Raw genomic sequence first — 17,158 nt, forward strand, 5'->3', positions numbered from 1 at the left:
ATGGATTCCATTTGTTTCCTATGTTGGGATTCCATCATGTTCCTCAGCTCCTCTATTTTTTATCTGTGTCCACTCTAGATTTATTAATCATGTCTTGCTCTATGGGCACAATCTCTGCTGTTATCTGAGAAATTATTTCTGATTTCATTTTTTCCAGATCCTCTTTTGTTGCTAGTTCAGGGAGTCCAGGTGGTTGAGTATCAGAGTGTTCCATCTCATTTCCCTTTGGGGTTGCTTTAGGTGATCTGGAGGTTTGGTTTTGAGATTTGTTTACATGACTTCTCATTTCATTGGGGGGGGGCTGCTGCTGGTGCCCGTGGCTCACCTCCTCTGCACTCGAGGTGGTGGTTCAGCTGCCCAGAAGGTTCCTCCTCAGCACTGGGGGCAGTGGTATGGAAGCCTGGAAGGCTCACCTCCTCCTTGGTGCTGGGGGCGGCTCTGCTCATTGGTGCTGGGGGCCACTTGTTTACAATTACTGAAATCACATTCAAATGCATCTTTTCTCCTAAAACACTATTTGATGATGGAAGTATTTGGAGGCTTTCCCATCAGTGTTGTATGCTTCCCTGTCACAGAAGCATGAGGAAGGTCAGCCATGGGGTCTCAGACCCTTTGACAAGGGACCCTTGTAACGATCCACTGCAGCCCTTCTGTCACAGAAGGGGAAGCAGAGGACAGATGTGGTCATTGATTTGTCTAAAGAAACACAGCAGGACTAGATGCAGAATTGAAGGCTCCAGCTTCCATCAGTGTCCTTGTAAGTGGCTTCATTAGGAAAAGTGCCACAAGAATGCAAGGATAGTTGGATCCCACATGGCACGCTGGCTGGAAGGGTTCTCCAGAGTCCTAGCACAGGGCTTTCTGGCACTGGTAAGCAATGCCTGTGGATAGGAGCTTTCAGCTCTCTGAGAAGAACTCTTTCTTCATGTTAACCTCTTATCAACTCACTGTAAAAGATCAGCATCACCCATTCTTCCTTCTCCTGTAAGTGTTTTTTCAGAGAACTGGGCACAAAATAGAAACTAGATTTCTGGACCTTCAGAGACTCAGATTTATCCACTTAGTCCTAGGCTAAGAAGCAGGGCCTAGTGAGCAGAGGCTGGTGGGGGTTGTGAGGACAAGTGACACACTGCTGACTGCACATAGACAGCAGAGGTGCAAGCACTCAGTGGCCCTGAACACATGCTTCTCCAAGAAGGCAGGAGACCTGCAAGAAGCCAGGGGTCCCAGGTGCAGTGTCCACCCCTGTAGACATTCTTGCCATGTGGGTGGTCAGCCTCATCAGATGGCTTATTTTCTCCTCCACGAGGATGCACAGTCAGATGAGAAAGCAGCCGGGCCATAGTGTCCCACAGCTCCCTGCTGAGGTCTGGTGTGGCATAAGCAACCAATAGGTCACTGCTTTCTCCACTAGGTGCCCACCCGGGCCATTTCCTGCATGCAGGTATTTTAGCCAACACTGTTGAAGGCACACAAGCCCTCAAGTATAAAGTGGTTCAGAATCAAATATTTTTTGCTGCTTAAAACATTTTAGTCATTAAAAATAAAGTACCCGGCCTTTTTCATCTTTTGCTTTCTGACTTACAGTTCTATTTGTCCCATGCAGTAACAAAGGTACAGTCCAAGACTTACTAATATTGATGAAATTGTTGATGCAGTCATCACTGATTTAAATCATTTGACTCAGCAGTTTGTAAAACTTTGCTAAAATATTATTTTAGCAGATTTAGTCAAAGCTTTTAATTGTAATGTGTTTCTTTTCCATCATGACAAATAAAAATATGGGACTTCTGTTTTCAGTCATATGGCAAGCAAGGCACCTGCATCAGCTCTCAGGCAGAAAATATCTGAACAAATGGATAAAATTGTTAAAACATCTTCTCAAATGGATCAATGGCCTGGGAAGGGAAGTTAGTATTCCAAAGCCAAACTAAAGGAAGGCAAAACCCAGAGTAGTATACAGGGTATCACAGCCAACTTTGACCCAAGGAAAATTTGCTGAGCTGTGTGGATGTCAGCTGTGCTTTTTAAGGCTTTCCATGGTTAGGAAAGCTTAAAGACAATATAGGCCATGAGTAAATCTAAACAGGTTCTACATAAAACAACTATAATATATCCACAGCAGAATCTGTTGTACACAGCAAGAATAGATTAGCTATGTGTGACAGTGTGGATGACTTGTAACATGATAGTGAAAACACCGGCCCAGAAGATAGATACAGCATAGGACCCTTCATCAAGTTTAACAGAACTACAGTAGACTTTTCCAACAAATGTTTATATGTATGTGTGGATAAATATGTTAGTGATAAAAATGAAACTCAGGAGGGGGAAGCAGAGGAAGGAGAGGTAGGAGGGGCACAGGTGTAGATATAAATTCCCAGTAGTATTTTAATTCCTGAGCTTCTTGTTAGATTTATGAGAGTTCATTATGTTATGAAGTTATTAAATAAATCAGCATAAAAGTTAATTAAAATGGGACCATGAACAGGCCAATAATATTGGTTATAAAAGTTAAGAATTATGATTAGACCAATGCTTGTACCCAAGAATCAAAATAATGGATAGAAATGCAAAGGGTAAAGAACAGTCAAGATGACTTTGAAGAATAATGATAGGGTGGGAGATGGTGATATCACAGGACCTGATAAATAGAACATGGAATAAAATTGAGAACTCAAAACCATATTGCATAATAATGAAAGATGCAATCATAGAAAAATATATACAATATGACTCCATTTGTATAGCGTTTAGAGCAGAAAAACTAAGCCTTTTTATTTAGGAAAACCTACATGGGTGGTAAAACTCTACGGAAAAGCAAGAGAATGGTCACAGATACTAGACAAACAGCTGTCTCTTGGGCTGCAGGGAATGGCAGCGGGTATTTCTACGGCCTCAGTCATGTTCTGTATCTTAACTTGTGTGAGGTTTGGTGACATTCGCTTAGCATTCCTTCAAATCTACATCTGTTTTTATTCTCACAGCTTAACATGGGAATAGATTAACTGTCCCTGGAGCTAGGAAAATAATGTTTGCAGGCTCATCATCCATTTCTTGAGAAACAGGGGAGCTTTAGGAAATACACTAACTCAAGCCAAAATGAATACTCTACCTTCTTGCATGTAAAACTGAACCCAAGAAATTAAAAGTGTCACTTTCTGAAAACAACTCTGAGACACTTGGAAATTTTTCCTCCAAATATTGATGTCACTGGACTATATGTTGTCTTTGAAGAGGAGAGGAATAAAACTTTGATTTTTATTGGCTTTGAGATGGGGGTTCATGGCTGTTTCTATAGTAGCAGAGGGTCGTGTTTTCTTTGTACAAGTGCCAGAGAACAGGCAGCCAGTCAGCTTGCAAATAAACAGCACCACATCAAAAGCAGAGAAATGGGGCTGGGTGTGGCAGGTCCTGGGCTGGTTCCCTAGCACCCCAAATGGCACATGCACGTGATCCTTTCCACACCTCTGTCTAATGGATGAGACCAGTGGGGTGAGGGGCAGGCTGGAGCAGGAACTGAGATCATGGGCAACAATCATCCAGCACCCCATCAAAAAGACCAAGAGTCCAGCGTCTTAGAGGAAGGTAAGACAGACAGACTGTAGGGAAAACTGATACCCACAAAAGAATTCTCAGCTGCAGTGAACACCTTATTCTGAAAAATTTATGGAGTAAATAAAGATAACTCTGGAACTAGTCTGAGGTCCCTCTTATTATAAATATACCTTGTGTAATAATCATCCATATGTACAGTAACAGCATATTATTACTTTTCTTCTATTTATCTGGACTATATCTGAACTAGATAAAGGTGAGCAAAGGAATTACATTTGTTATCTTTATTGCAGAAAACACAATTCCTGGTGATTGAATAGCTGTCCTCTGAAAAAGTGAACGAAGGTTAGAATAATCCTTGCAAACTTTGAGTGCTGAATAAAATTATTCTTCCTAAATTCTATGCAGTTATCGGACCTATGACAAAAACAGATTTTATGACCATAACAGGACAGTGTCTTAGATGATTGCCTAATCCTCATCACCACAGAGCGAACCAGAGGCTTGAAACCACACATTGATTCATTCTTAAACTCAGGACCAGATATTAATATAAATATTTCAATGGTAATGATGATCCATTATTACTACAATCCATAGACACTAATAACAATGAAGATGATGACTTTGATGGGGTGATGATGTCAGTTCATGTTTTGTAGTCCTGGATACACTTCAGAGGCTCCTTGTAGGTAATTATTCTGTATCCTCATATGCAAATCAGTGCTAACCTTAAGGTTAGATGCTATCCTAGATGAGAACCTGAATTATCATAACTTTTATTTAGATGAGACAATTTGATGTATGTACTCAGCAAAAATATTTGAATCGCCAGTATAGTATTTCCACATTATTCTAAATTTCTGAAGCTAATGAAAAGAACATTGGCTAATGAAAAGAATGTGTGACTCCATTTTATCCTTACCATAACCACCAGCATTGTCACAGGTGGAAAAACTGAAAAGTGACTCCTCAATGTCATAAGTTTCCATGGAATTTGAACCATGGAGTCACATAGATTAAAGTTCCTAGAATAGTGCCTGAGCCCAAGTAAGTGCTCAGCAAACATCTGTAGAACTTGATGCTGACTCAGCAGTTAGCATCAAGGAGGAGGCACTAGGAAGGGCTCTTTAGTGGCAAGTGGCAGAAATCCGTTGTAAACACATATAAGCAAAAGAAATGTATTGGTTCCGGCAACCAGGAGAGCCAGGGAATGATATGAATTCTAGTAAAAAGTGGATCCCAACACTGAACCAGGCTCAGCCCAATGCCACCACCTCTCGGTGGCCCTGCTTGGTCCTCTTCCTTGTTCTCCAGCGCATGCTCTCTCTCTCTCTCCCTCCAATTCATAATGGCCACCAGCAGTGCCAGCCTTTTACCTTCTATGGGCTGATGGCAGTTCATTAGCAATCTGTCAGGAATCCTGGCCAAGAGTCTCATGGATAAGGTGTGGCTTGTCTTTGGAGCTGAGGTCAGGGAGGGAGCCATCGCTGACCCTGTGGAAAAGTCCCCAGAGGAAAAGAGCTGAGCTGTTACCAGAAGAAGAAATGGACAAACAGAACAATGGCTCTCCAGTATAGCCAGACTTACCAAACTCTGCTCCCATGATGCAGACTCCCTGGTGGGAATGGAAGAACTCTGAGGATTAGGAAAATCCTAACTTGGCCTGCAGCATTCTCCTGTGTGTTTGCAGATACCGAGACTACCGCGACTCTCCTCACGCACTGGTGCCCTATGGCTACACGCTGCAGTTCTGGCATGTCCTGGCAGCCCGGCTGGCTTTCATCATTGTGTTTGAGGTATGTTCCCTCAGCTAATTCCCTTATTTCCTTTCACATGATTGAGTCACTAGGAATAGTGAGGATTAATGTTGAGCATTTTGTCTGTGATCATCCCCTTCCAGAAGTACCATGATCATATGATGTAATCTCTTCTGTATCTTCTTTTTCTTTTCCTTAATTGAAAATTTTGAGTTTTGGGGAACCTAGGGATATGGGAAGGTGAGGGGTAGGAGGGGAAAGGGAAGTAAAAAGGGTCAAGATATGATATGTATATGCACCAGTACCACAATGAATGTATTTATTATATATCTCAAGCATATACTCATAAAAAGGGAAGGAAAAAAAGATATATTTGAAAATCTGTTGTTGAGTGTTAACAAACAAGTCAGGAATTATTGGTCCTAAATTTAATATTGTAGGACCATGGTTCTTAAATGTTACAGAAAATGCAGCTTTCTTTCCCAATCCCACTCCCCAAGATACTGGTCCCTCCTGCCTGTGATATGCTTTTCACAGGACCTCCAAGGTGATTCTGATGTGGGTGTTCAAGGACCATAATTTGGAAAACATTGAACTGGGTATTGCAAGAGTTGCTGCTGGTTGTGTATTATTGTGACATTATTTATATTCAAGCACACAATGGGTATTCATTATCTAAGACTCAAAAATTGACTTGCAAAGTAAAATCCACCTAGCAGCTGCCTATATTATGTGCCATTAAAAATAGATCATCTATTTCCTTTCTTTTAGAAAATTGCTGGGAAATAGCTTGTATTTCTATAACTCATCATAAATGTAAATCTCTTACCACTTGGATTGGAGCTGGATTAATGCAAGCAAAGATGCCTCTTGGCTTGGACCAGAAGTCTCTTAAAATTCTCTGAGAGTTTTCAATCACTGCTTTTTTCTTCATGCCAAGGAACTAAGAGAAGATAATATTAAGCTGCTCTTCCCTGGAAATTAGCTTACCAATGGCTCAGTGCCTTTTAAAGAAATATTTTTAATCTAACACTGTATTAAATTTTTTCAGGGAAAAAGGCTGTATTAAGTTATTATTGGGCTTTCCAAATAGAGCTTCCCATTTACTCTCAATATACTCTTTTTAACTACTAGAAAATACAAGAGATGTACAGAAAAGCCTCTTAAGTGGCAGAATCATGTGCCACTTGTGTTACTTTAAATAAAACAAATAATACTTGATGATATCACTGAGCATGAGTTTATCTTTATTAAATAGTTTAGAATTGTAAGAGTCTTCACATTGTCATCTGATACTGTATTGGTCACCAGCACACAGAGGAATGGAAGTCAGCATGATTCTACAGCTCAGGGTATTTGTATTTCAGATAAAGAATGTGTGACTGTTTACCGAGAAGAAAATCTTTCTCCTCAAAATGACTGTTCTCTTAGGCCCACTGATAATTCTTACAATGAAGATTTGTAAAGCACTTGGCAATGTAGAAAGCATTTCTTTTTGCTTAAATTATTTTATTGGTACATTGTAGGTACACAATACATTTACATTCATCATTGGGTGCTTGTACCTGTACATGACGTATCTTGGTTCTTATTTTGTTCCCCATTACCTGTGCGCCCTTCACCCCCTCCACCCTTCCCTATTTACAAAGACTTTGTTTCCATTTTTTTCTTTTCTCATAATTTTTCCTTTCCCTTCTTTTCTTTCCCCTGCCCCTCCCACTTCCCCTACCCCCTTGAACCTTTTCTTCCTATTTCAAATTATCAAGTATTCATTTGGAATGTTTTAATCCTTATTTACACTTTCAGTTTCTCACACTAGAGATAGTATTCGGTATTTACACATGTGGGTCCTATTTATTTCTCTTAAGAGTATGGCCTCAGTATGCATCCATTTACCTATAAATGTCTCTAGTTTCTTGTTCTTTATGGCTGAGTAGTACTCCATTTTATAAAAAACCACATCTTCTTTATCCAGTCTCCAGTTGATGGGCACTTGGGCTGTTTCCAAGTTTTAGCTATTACAAACTGTGCCGCTATAAACATGGGTGCACATATATCGCTGTGGTATGATTCTTTCAAATTCTTTTGGGAAGATCCCCAGCAGGGGAATAGCTGGGTCAAATGGGACCTCTAGCCCTAGTTCTTTGAGGTATCTCCATACTGACTTCCACAGTGGTTGCACCAGTCTGCACTCCCACCAACAATGGAGAAGGGTTCATTTCTCCCCACACCCCTGCCAGCATTTGTTATTGGTTGATTTCTTCATAGCAGCCATTCTTTCTGGGGTGAGGTGGAATCTCAGTGTTGTTTTCATGTGCATCTCCCGAATGACCAGTGATGTTGAACATTTTTTCATGTGCTTATTTGCTGTTTTTACTTCTTTGTCTGAAAAATGTCTGTTCATTTCAGATGCCCATTTTTGAATGGGGTCTTTAAATTTGGGAGGTCTGATTTTTTTTCAGTTCTTTATATGTTCTAGATAGTAGTCCTTTTTGTCTGAGGTACAGCTGCTAAAAAAATTTTCCCACATTGTAGGTTGTCTCTTAGCTCTGGTGGTGGTTTCCCTTGCAGTGCAGAAGCTTTTTAATAAGATGAGATCCCAGTTGTTGATTCTTTGTGCTAGTTCCTGTGCTCCTGAGGTTTTGTTCATAAAGTCTTTTCCTATGCCAGTGTTCTCAAGAGTTCTACCTATCTTCCAACAAGTTTAGTGTTTCTGTCTTAATATTTAGATCTTTAATCCACTTCGATCTTAGTTTAGTGCATGGTGATAGGTATGGGTCTAGTTTTAACCTTTGACAGGTTGAGATCCGGTTTTTTCAACACCATTTATTAGATAGGCTATCTTTCTTCCAATGAGGTGGTTGGCTCCTTTGTCAAAGATGAGGTGGCTGAGTATGTCTGGAGTTGTTTCTGCATCTTCTAATCTATTCCACTGATCCTCGGGTCTGTTTTATTGCCAGTACCATGCTGTTTTTATCACAGTAGCTTTGTAGTATAGTTTAAAGTTGGGGATTGTGATACCCCACTGTTGCCTAGAATTGCTTTTGCTATTCTAGGTCTCTTCTGGTTCCAAATGTATTTTTGGATTGTTTTCTCTAGTTCTGTGAAGTATATTGCTGAAATTTCAATCAGCATTGCATTAACTCTATATAGTAGTTTTGGAAGTATGGCCATTTTCACTATATTGGTTCTTCCTACCCAGGAACAAGGGATATCTTTCCATTTTCTTGTATCCTCCTCGATCTGCTTTTTCAGAAAGCTGTAGTTTTCAGTGTAGAGGTCTTTTGCTTCCTTTGTTAGATTGATTCCTAGCTATTTCATTTTTGGGGATGCTATTGTAAAAGGATTTGTTTCCCTGATTTTTCTCTCAGTGAGTCTGTTATTTGTGTATAAGAAGGCTATTGTTTTTTGAGTGTTGACCTTGTATCCAGCTACTCTACTGAATCTGTCAATTAAGTCTAGAAGTCTTTTGGCAGAGTTTTTTGGTTCTTCTATGTAAAGTATCATATCATCAGCAAATAATGACAGTTTCTTTTCTTCTTTTCCTATCTTTATTGCTTTTATTTCTTTCTCTTGTCTAATTGCTGTGGCTAATGTTTCCAGAAATTTATTGAACAAGAGTGGTGATAGTGGGCATCCTTGTCTTATTCTTGATTTTAGAGTGAAAGTTTTCAGTTTTTGACCATTTAGTATGATGTTGGCTGTTGGTTTTTCATAGATAGCCTTAATCGGGTTCAGATAGAGACCTTCTATTCCAAATTTCTGTAGGGTTTTTATCATGAATGGGTGCTGCATTTTGTTGAATGCCTTTTCTGCATCTATTGAGATGATCATATGGTTTTTGTCCTTGACTCTGTTAGTATAGTGTATTACATTTATTCATTTACATATGTTGAACCATCCTTGCATCCCTGGGATAAATCCAGCTTGGTCAGGGTGTATGGTGTTCTTGATGACCCTCTGTATTCTGTTAGCCAGTATCTTGTTGAGGTTTTCTGCATTGATGTTCATTAGGGAGATTGGCCTGAAGTTCTCTTTTTTGGTTGGGTCTTTCCCTGGTTTGGGAATCAAAGTAACACTTGCTTCCAGGAAAGAATTTGGAAGCCTTGCTTCCCTTTCAATTTCCTTGATGAGTTTTAAGAGTAGTGGCGATAGTTCTTCTCTAAATGTCTTGTAGAATTCAGCAGTGAACCCATCAGGACCTGGGCTTTTCTTTGTTGGTAAATTTTTTACTACATTTTCAGTTTCACTGATTGTAATTGGGGTGTTTAGAATTTCTGTATCTTCTTCATTTAACTTTGGCAATTCGTATGTATCTGGGAATCTGTCCATATCTTCTGTGTTTTCCCTTTTATTAGAGTACAGGTTGTTGAAGTAGGTATTGATGATCCTCTGGATTTCTTTTCTTTTTTTTTTTTTTTGTACCAGGGATTGAACTCGGGACCTTGCGCTTGTGAGGCAGGCGGCGGAACCATTGAGCTAAATCCCTGGCCCCTATCCTCTGGATTTCTGCTGGGTCTGTTGTGACTTCCCCTTTTTCATTCTTAATTGCATGGATTTGAGCGTTTTCTTTCCTTTTTTTGATAAGATTGGCTAAAGGTTTATCGATTTTATTTATTCTTTCAAAAAACCAACTCTTTGATTCATTAATTTTTAGTATCGCTCTCTTAGTCTCCATTGCATTGATTTCTGCTCTGATCTTTAAAATTTCCTCTCTCCTATGAGCTTTGGGTTTGTGTTGCTCTTCTTTTTCTAGGAGCTTGAGGTTCTGCATTAGGTTATTTATTTGAGTTCTCTCTGTTTTCCTAATATGGGCATTCACTGCTATGAATTTCCTGTGTAGAACTGCTTTCATTGTGTCCCACAGATTCCTGTATGTTGTACTGGCATTATCATTTACTTGTAGAAACTGTCTAATTTCTTCTTTAATATCCTCTGTGACCCATTTAGAAAGCATTTTAAAAGACTTTCTTATAATTTTCCCAGTAACATCCATTTTCTAGATGAGAGCACTGGGGCTCAGAGGAATTAAGTGACTTATTCTCAGGGAGACACAGGTCCTCAGAAGCAGGAGCTGCTAAGCTGAAGCACACACCTAGGTTTCCTGATCTCACAGCATAGGTTCCCATGGGTCTCCCCTGAATTCTCCATCTACCTCTTGCTCACCTTCACCCATCTTGTCTTCCTCTTCCCCAGGTGGACCATGGACCCTGTTCCGTCCTCACCTCCGCATTGCCTTTTCATCCCTCACCTCCCCACCCAGCTCCCCTCACACCCTAGAGGCTCCACGTCCCCTCGCCAGCCCCCAAAGTTCCTTGGCGAATGTGGTGACAGACCTGACTCTCTGTTTTCCTCTGGTGTCTTTAGCACCTCGTGTTTTGTATAAAGCACCTCATTTCCTATCTGATCCCCGACCTCCCAAAAGACCTAAGGGATCGAATGAGAAGAGAGAAGTACTTGATCCAGGAAATGATGTATGAGGCCGAACTTGAGCGCCTCCAGAAAGAACGGAAGGAGAGGAAGAAGAATGGAAAAGCACATCACAACGAGTGGCCATGATGAGGTAAGGGGAGGTGTGCACCCACCCAGAGCTGCCTCCCACGGGGGGTGCTGCTTTATTCTCCCCGAACAGAGCTCCCCTTTGTCCCAGCAGTAGGGACCAAAATATATTTCTTGGTCTCTGCTTTTAACATTGCAACTTGATCTTCCCTCCCAAAGCCAGTTAGTTTCTTCTTTAATAATTGCAACTCCCTCTTGCACACACCTCCTGCCCCTCCGCCTCCCAGACTCCAGCCTGGCATAGGGTCTCCATGAGGGGCCCAGGTATTCACTGAAATAAACCTTATTCTCCCTTCTTCTCCAGCCAAGCTGCTCTGATATCCCCCATGCAGCGTGCCCTTTCTCTGAAGTCTGCCTTTTATCCACCCAACACGGCTTTCCCTCTGTCACCCTGCTTCCTCCCAGGTGCTCCCCGATGCACTATACCTCCCCCATTCGCTGCCCAGTGAGACTTACCTCTCATGGTTAATTCCATCAGAACCACATGGATTGCAATATACTGATTTATATTATTAACGTATGATCTACAAATCGTTGTTAGGCTTCCTCAACATAGTTGTAAGCATCTTCAGGGAAATCTCCAGATTGTAAATTTTATTCTTCCATCCAGCACAGCATTAAGTACAGGATGCCTAACAGATACACATTCAATTGATAAAGGTTGTGTATTCTTCAGGTTTCTCATCACTGAGACACAGTGCTGGACACCTACAACTTACAGGAGGATTTGGCTCACAGTTTCAGGGGATTCATTCCATGGTCAGCTGGCTCCACAGCAGAAGCATCATGCAGAAGGGCGTGCTGGTGCAAAGAAGCTGAGTTCTTGGTGGCTGGGAAGCAGAGCAGGGGAACAGCACCACAGAACAATGGCCCAAGGTCATAACTCCATGACCCACTCAGACACACTTTACTAAGCCCCTAGGTTGCTCCCAAGCCAATCAAGTTGACACAGTTATGCTTAACTGGGGTGGGTGGGTTAAGACTAAATACACTGTAAGAAAACTCCATAATGTTCTCACATTCTATCAGAAAATCTCACACTTTCTCACTAGCAAGTCAGTTATAGCTGTGTGATCTTGGACAAGCCACTAAACTTCTCTGAGCCTTACTTTCCTCGGTGATGAAGTGTTTAATGAGCTCTCTGATCTGATACTCTGTGAGTCTAATATTATTACAAGATTTAGCCCTCCTTACCCCTCAGTTTTTTCCCCCTTATGTGATTGAAAACTAACTTTGAAAACATTTCCGAAATTTGATATCCAAAGGAAAAATGAGATACATAGGAAAAAATATGGTTTTCGCTTTTCCTATAGGCCACGGTATAGCAGATATGTGCAGAGATGTTTGTTGATAAGTTAGTGAAGCTGTATCGACCCAGCTCTGTGTTAACAGTCCAACAGGCTACTATGAGGTGAATCTGACCATGGAGTTGGAGGAAATAAGCCAGACCCCACGCCCACATGAATAAAAGTGGTAATAGGTGTTGAACACTAGCCTTGACCTCAAGTCCAAAGCAGGCTTTGGATTCACTGAAAGCAAGAAATATTTTGCTACTTAGTAATCTTGCCATTTCCCAGATCTGCTCCTTGGCTGTTACTCTGGGGAAAGTACTTAACTTTCTGAGTCCGTCTATTAGACAGAATTCATATGCAGCTCAAATAAGACAATGCATGGGAAATGTTTACTAAGCTGTAAAGGGCTGTAGAATTCTGTCCGGGGTTTGCATTTCTGTTAAGCATCGCGTAGCAGTTTGGCTAGTTCTGTCCCTGGCTTTTCCATTCACATAAACTGAGCATTCACATAGACTTGGTCTTTACGTTTGCAAAAGTAAAGAAGTTGTACCAAGCAATACTTCAGAGGTGATCTGGCTTTAACCTTCCGGGAGTCTGTGATCTGATGCAACCTGCAGCCCCCTGCTCATTCCGGCAGCCTCCTCTCTGCTGTGTTCCCTCTCTGGAGGAGAAAGCCTGACTATCCAGACAGCTCCGGGTAGAGGGGGAAGCAAATGTCACCGAAGGGATTTGCGCCTGAGAGCCCCAGTGGCCAGGGACTGAGGTGCTGTTGGGTGGCCTTATCCACACTGGGGCTTCCCTTAGCTATAAATAGGCCACCTGATGATTGGGGTTCCTTCTGCCTTCACCCCTGCGGGCTGCTTTCTTCCTAAAGGGGCCATTCCTCATTTTTGCTTGAAAGCATAGCATTTGTCTCTCTCTCTTCCCACCACTGCTGGCTGATTGTCACTTTGCTTCAGGCTCCCTTTCTCACTCAGTCTGTTCACCTGCAGAGCGGGCATAGTAATGCTTACATACCCCCGACCTGACTAACTCTTTGCATACCTTTGATGCATGGTAAGTAACTGTCGCCTACCATGTTGTTAAGCCATCCTGTGTGCCTAGGAGCTTGATGCCTTCCTTCCTCTTTCCAGGTAATAGCTCATTTCCAGGCCGAGGACCTGAATTTTGTTTACTTCTCCTGGCTGTGCAAAAAGCACATTCAAGTGAATGACACAAACAATGCAACCGCAGTGCATGTTGTAGACTCGGGCAGCTGCAGGCGGTCGGCACCAGCCCGGGACTGAGGTGGAGTCACTGCTGTGGAGCCGCATTGCAGCCCCGCCCACCATCGCTGTCCACCCCTAGACCATTCCTGACCAAGCAGCATGCACCGCGCGGGCAGTTCCATCCTCAAGTTTTTAAAACCAAGGGGAACTTGTATACTGGGCCTGTTTTTCAGCCTGTTTGCTACCTTTTTTTGCACTCTATCCCGTGTGAATTTTACAGACACTGGGCTCCAAAGAGTATTTGGACACCTGGACACACATTCCTAGAATGTCACCATATGGTCCTAACTCCATGTCACCAAATGACACAGACAAGATCCTGTTTACAACGACTCTTTTCTTTTCTTTTTTTAATTTCTGATCTTTCTGAGGAGATGATTATCTATGGCATATCTATAGCTATATGTATGGCCATAGATGTATTTCTGTGTGTACATATGTATAGCCGTGTATTCCTACATATGTACATACAAATACAGAGATATATAAAGTACATAGAAACTCCTGACTTGTAAATAGCCAAAAGGTACTGACATGAATATGAATTTTCACACTTAATCATCAACATGAAGCCATGTTTAATGCTTATATAATGTGATGCAATAAAATTTAAAATAAATTTATGCACATGAAATATTTTCAGCTGGCTCTTCTGAAATTCTGTTGTATTTTCATCTCACAGAATAAGAGAAATCATAGCAGCATGGAGTCTTTAATGCCAGGTCTGTCACTCCCACACACGCCTGAAAAATTACTTCCCCCTGCCGAGAGACTGTTTTTCTTCCCCACCTTCTTAGGATACCAAGCAGATTAATGAGAAATCACTATGAAGAGCTTGAGAAGTGTCATTAGCACAGTTTGTAGAGGAAATAGGAAATATAATCGTTGAGATTTACAGTGCTTTTATGACTCTGCCTACTAGTATGCTCTGCTAAGTCTGGGAAGGTGGCTCTGCCTGTCTGGGGAGAGGGAGATGTATGTTGTAATTAATCTTCCTGAGAGGCAGAATATGTCTTTTAAAAAATATGTATCACCTACACAACACAATGTTTTGATATGTATACATACAGTGAAATGACTGTTATAGTTGAACACATTTATGTATCGTGAAATGATTGTTGTAGTCAAACATGTATCTCCATCAGTCCATTTTCTGTGTCTGTAACAAAATACTCGAGGCTGGATACTTTATAATGAAAAGAGGTTTATTTAGCTCACAGCTTTAAAGGCTGAAAGTTCTAGATCTAGCAGCTCCATTGGTTTGGCCCTCTGGTGAGAGAATTCCTGGTTACAATATGACACGGCAGAGAAGCAACAAGGTAAACAGTCACGTGTAGAAGGAGGAGAGTTCACAGTGAGGTGGGAAGCCAGAGATTCAGAGATCAGGAGTGCTCCTTTGATAGCAGCCCACCCACAAGAACTCCCGGGGGTCTTGGGAGAAATACAGTAATCTCTTCCGGTGACCTGACCGCCCCTGCACCTCTTAAAGTATCCACCATCCCTGCACCCACACTCTGGAGAAGGGGCTTATGGCACATGAACCTTCCGAGGGAACAAACAAGGACCAAAGCAGTCACATTCCCCAGTCATCCCTGGGTGTGTGTGTGTGTGTGTGTGTGTGTGTGTGGCCTTAACTATACCAGTTGAGAGAGGTGAAAGTGCCCCATTGCCGTGTCCCTCAGACACTGGCTCACCTTGGTGGTGGATTCACTGGTGCCCATTCCCAAGGACCCCATTGTTCCTCCGAGAGGGGAACAGTCATAGTGGCTTTGGGTGAGCGAGAACTTCAGCCTTACGCCCTGTCCTCTTCCTAGGGCCCCATCTCGTCTCACCTCCCGGAGTAAAATAGCACGCCTAGCAGGGCTCAAGCTAAAGACATGCACTTTATGGATACTGAAAGACAGGAGGTCTGTGAAATAGTTCCCACCAGCCCTGGGGAGCAGAATTTGCAAAGAGCACCTCAAGAGACAAAACGCCAAGTGATGCTGCCGAAAGATGGCTCGTTCTCCTGACTCACCATTGTAACCTGTGTTTCTGTATCCAGAGCTCCACCCCATACCCCAGGGCCGTCAGTCCTGGGATCTGACACATGCACAGCTGCTCCTCTGCCTCCCGGTGGATGATCAGATCAGAGTAATAAACGTTTGTCTCCTCGTCATTCCTTTGTGTTTGGAGTCTTCAAGCTCCTCTCATCTGGCTACACATACAATTTATGATAGTTTATTGTGAACCATCACACTCTGCCTCACAGGTACACACAATTATACATTCTGATCCAGAATTTTTAAAAAATGCTTAAGAAGATGGAAATGTTAACTACCCTGACATGACTGCTCCACACTGTGTATGTGTATTGAGTTGTCACCATACCCTGGACATTTGTACACTTGAAATAATAGATTTTGAAAGCATCTTTATTAAATGAATGCATGCAAAAAACAAACAATATAGCCAGCAAAATATTAGCGTGTGTTTCTGATTAACTTCTTCCCTCAATCTTGATGGTTTGAACATTTAAGAAATAAGACATAAATGAGTATGCCATAATTTGAGAATTTGGTAATCAAATCTTATGAGTCTTCTTAAGAATATTCTTCACACTATAATCTTCATTAAACCCAGAGCTGTTTGGATCCCTCAGGAAAGGACTGATTGTGGACACAGAGATATCCAAATAGTTATCAAGGGGGATTCAGTTTTGGAAGTGGTGAAGTGTTACGTTAGCTGATTTTCTGAAGGGAAACCTTTCCCTATGTCCACTCTGTAATCTCTACTTTTGTAAGCAGAGGAAAGTGAACCATTCATGCCTTGGTGATTCAATGTCAGCCCTGTAAAACTACACTTCCTAGCAGGTCCTGGCCACTGGGCTCTGCCCTCCCTGAAGTCTCAAGCCACAGTCTCTCCTGCCCACGGAGATGCTCTTACCGCACCCAGTGTGCGCGTGCCTAACCTCGCGGCTCCGGATGACTTGGTGACCATGGCCAAGACACCCTCCTTCACTTCCCCCACTGCCCGGCATGGCGTGAGACCTCCACTGCCAGTCTCAGTGCTTCCTGAATGAACCTAAACGAGAGACGCACTTTGCCTCTAGCGTGCCGTCAGTTTACACTCACTTCCCTGTAAATACAGATTTCAACATGAAGAAAGTCTAAGACCTCAACTTCACATCATCCTCTGCTCTAGCAAAGGAGTTCAACCTGCTCCGGCCACATCCAGACATAAGGGCTGGGCACTATATTCCCGGCTGGGACAGTGAGTCATTTCTCCAGGTTGCCCACTGCCAGGATTTAGGTACTCATTTTATAGTATTTTCAACAAACAATTAAGGAAGGCTTACCTAACAATATTTTATTCCATTGGTCATTTTATTACATGAGTAGAACTCAATTTAGATTCCATTAAATTGCAAGTTGGTGGGCAGGATAAATATTAATACGATATCCATGGGATTCTACACACAGCTCTACTCCGTATGCACAAACATTAGCACATTAGCCTTCGAGGAGGTGATTAATTGCCATTAATTCAGACTTCACTGTTTAAAAGAAGCTATGATCATTGGAACGGGCCGATATCCAATATGCAAAAGACACACCGCTAACAAGAGGAAGAAATAAGTGTTTTTAAGGAATCATTTGTATCATGTGTATTTGCTAATTATACACCCAGCTTCTTTTTCCTACCAATAAGCATTGTCCTCTACTCCTGAGGTTCTCAAACA

The 17,158-nt window shown here is 41.9% G+C and overlaps 1 protein-coding gene across 23 annotated transcripts in view; it reads left to right on the forward strand.

The window, feature by feature from the left end:
• Ano4 (anoctamin 4) overlaps positions 1-15,883 on the forward strand; it is a 366,091-nt gene extending 350,208 nt beyond the window's left edge. For 15 of the 23 annotated variants that reach the window (XM_013072270.3, XM_021258421.2, XM_087192680.1 and 12 more), the window contains 3 exons: positions 5,252-5,357; positions 10,686-10,881; positions 11,554-14,079. In XM_013072270.3, the coding sequence (XP_012927724.1) occupies positions 5,252-5,357; positions 10,686-10,877 (298 nt within the window). In that variant the 3' untranslated portion in view covers positions 10,878-10,881; positions 11,554-14,079. Of the gene's footprint in view, positions 1-3,851; positions 3,904-5,251; positions 5,358-6,089; positions 6,545-10,514; positions 10,663-10,685; positions 10,882-11,553; positions 14,080-15,251 lie in introns of those variants that run through there. The other 8 variants (XM_087192685.1, XM_087192681.1, XR_015443558.1 and 5 more) reach the window with 7 other exon arrangements.
• The last annotated feature ends 1,275 nt before the right edge of the window (positions 15,884-17,158 follow it).

Source organism: Heterocephalus glaber, unplaced genomic scaffold, assembly GCF_053883595.1.
Source record: "Heterocephalus glaber isolate CG9 unplaced genomic scaffold, H.glaber_assembly_v1.0 deba00001572, whole genome shotgun sequence".
Taxonomy (NCBI): Eukaryota; Metazoa; Chordata; class Mammalia; order Rodentia; family Bathyergidae; genus Heterocephalus; species Heterocephalus glaber.